The 2,290-nt window shown below is 39.5% G+C and overlaps 1 protein-coding gene across 1 annotated transcript in view; it reads right to left on the reverse strand.

Moving 5' to 3' along the window:
- The window catches only part of FBXL20 (F-box and leucine rich repeat protein 20), a 119,047-nt gene that overhangs the window by 21,578 nt on the left and 95,179 nt on the right, over positions 1–2,290 (reverse strand). Inside the window, exon 9 of the mRNA XM_017497179.2 lies at positions 1,524–1,598. Coding sequence (XP_017352668.1) covers positions 1,524–1,598 — 75 coding nt within the window. The remainder of the gene's footprint in view (positions 1–1,523; positions 1,599–2,290) is intronic.

Here is a 2,290-nt window from a genome sequence, read left to right on the forward strand (position 1 = left end):
AAAAAAAAAAAAAAAATGTATTCAACTTTTATGTTTTCAAATCTTTCAAGAAAATCAAAGAATCAAGAATGTACTTCAATCGTCTCAACAATTTTGGGCAGAGCATGAACTCTCATGAATGCTGAGAATCGTTTTATCACCCTGCAGGTAAAAAATGACTCCTGGCAGGGCACGGTGGCTCATGCCTGTAATCCCAGCACTTTGGGAGGCCGAGGCGGGCAGATCACAAGGTCAAGAGATCGAGACCATCCTGGCCAACATGGTGAAACCTCATCTAAAAAAAAAGAGAGACTCCTGTACTAAGATTTGGGTGAAGGAAAACAATAAAATACACATTAGGTAGAATTTTTTATGTTTACTGTGATTCCTGCCTGCTGGAAGGATGAAGAAACATCAAACCTAATCTGCAAATGGTATGTATTTGTGTATGTAATATATGTAGTGCATATGCAAATATATGTGCACGTATGTGTGCTTACACACACACACACACACACACACACACACCCCACTTGTTTTTGTTTTGAGATGGCATCTCAATCTGTTGCCTAGGCTGGAGTGCACTGGCACAATCTCGGCTCACTGCAACCTCCACCTCCCAGGTTCAAGTGATTCTCCTATGTCAGACTCCTGAGTAGCTGAAATTACAGGTGCACATCACCACACTTTATTTATTTATTTATTTACTTACTTACTTATTTATTTTAGTAGAGTTGGGGTTTCACTATGCTGGCCAGGTTGGTCTCAAACTCCTGACCTCAGGTGATTCACCTGCCTTGGCCTCCCAAAGTCCTGAGATTACAGGAGTGAACCACTACACCTGGCACACACACTTTTGAAGCTCTCCAGGAATAGTTTTTCTTTAGCATCATAAGATGATGATTTCATGTTAATAACTGTGGTTGATCTCTCAGAGTATAAACATTTCTGGTTTTTTTTTGAGTCTGGCTCTGTTACCCGGGATGGAGTGCAATGGTGCAATATCAGCTCACTGCAATCTCCGCTCCCTGGGTTCAAGCGATTCTCCTGCCTCAGCCTTCCGAGTAGCTGGGATTACAGGTATGTGCCACCACACCTGGCTAATTTTGTATTTTTAGTAGAGACAGGGTTTCTCCATGTTGGTCAGGCTGGTCTTGAACTCCTGACCTAAGGTGATGTGCTCTCCTCCCAAAGTGCTAGGATTACAGGCGTGAGTCACCGTGCCCAGCCAGCTTGATTGCAATTTTAAATATTAAATTTGTGAATTATTTACATTTTAAAAGTAGACAGTTTAAGTACATAAGAAAGGGGTGGAGTTACAGTTAGCCCATATGGAATTCTGCATAAGCTAGCTACCTCCTATCGTATCTATGTCAAGGCCCCTAGGAATGGTACTGTTAAGCATGTCAAGAGTCATCTGTGTGTCTACTGTGTCGCCAGGGTTGTGGTAGAAAAACAATACTGGTCTTGATAACTGAAGCTCTTAAAATAGTTTTACTGAAATCAATTACTAAAACAGAAGAGTTGTCAGATGGGATGTTTACCAGGCAAGTCTGCAAATTCAAAGTCACCAGTTCAGGACAGTGTGCACCTATATACTTGAGAGCTTCATCTTCTAGCTAGAAAGATTAAAAAGAAATAATTATTATTGATATTGTTTTAAAGAATGTACACATTCCTTCATACATTCAAAATACAGCCAACTTGTTTCTTCAAGTTTTGAAGAAACAATGAATCAGAAAACAATAAACTATCAAACAGTATAATTCATATTATGATTCTCAGCATTTTAAAAATCAGTTTTGACCACATTAAAATTCATATTATCAAATCAAGAAGATGAAGTAAACATTGCCTAGTTTTTATGGGTTTTACTTCTGATAAAATATACCTGACAGTATTTTGCTGAGGGCCCATGAAGCAAAAATAATTTTCAAACTTCTACACAACCCTTGTAAGGTTTTTTTTTTTTTTTTTTTTTTTTTTTTTTTTTTTTTTCATTTCATGAATTTCTCCTCAAAAAGGCTCCTGCCTGTAATCCTAGCACTTTAGGAGGTTGAAGCAGACAGATCACCGGAGGTCAGGAGTTCAAGACTAGCCTGGCTACCATGGTAAAAGCACGTTTCTACTAAAGATACAAAAAATTTAGCCAGGTGTGGTGGCGCATGCCTGTAAATCCTAGCTACTCAGGAGGCTGAGGCAGGAGAATGGCTTGAACCTGGGAGGCAGAGGTTGCAGTGTGACGAGATCAAACTATCACCATTGCACTCCAGGTTGGGCAACAAGAGCAAAACTCCAACTCCAAAAAAAA

Source organism: Cebus imitator, unplaced genomic scaffold (assembly GCF_001604975.1).
Source record: "Cebus imitator isolate Cc_AM_T3 unplaced genomic scaffold, Cebus_imitator-1.0 Scaffold228, whole genome shotgun sequence".
In the NCBI taxonomy this organism is placed as follows: Eukaryota; Metazoa; Chordata; class Mammalia; order Primates; family Cebidae; genus Cebus; species Cebus imitator.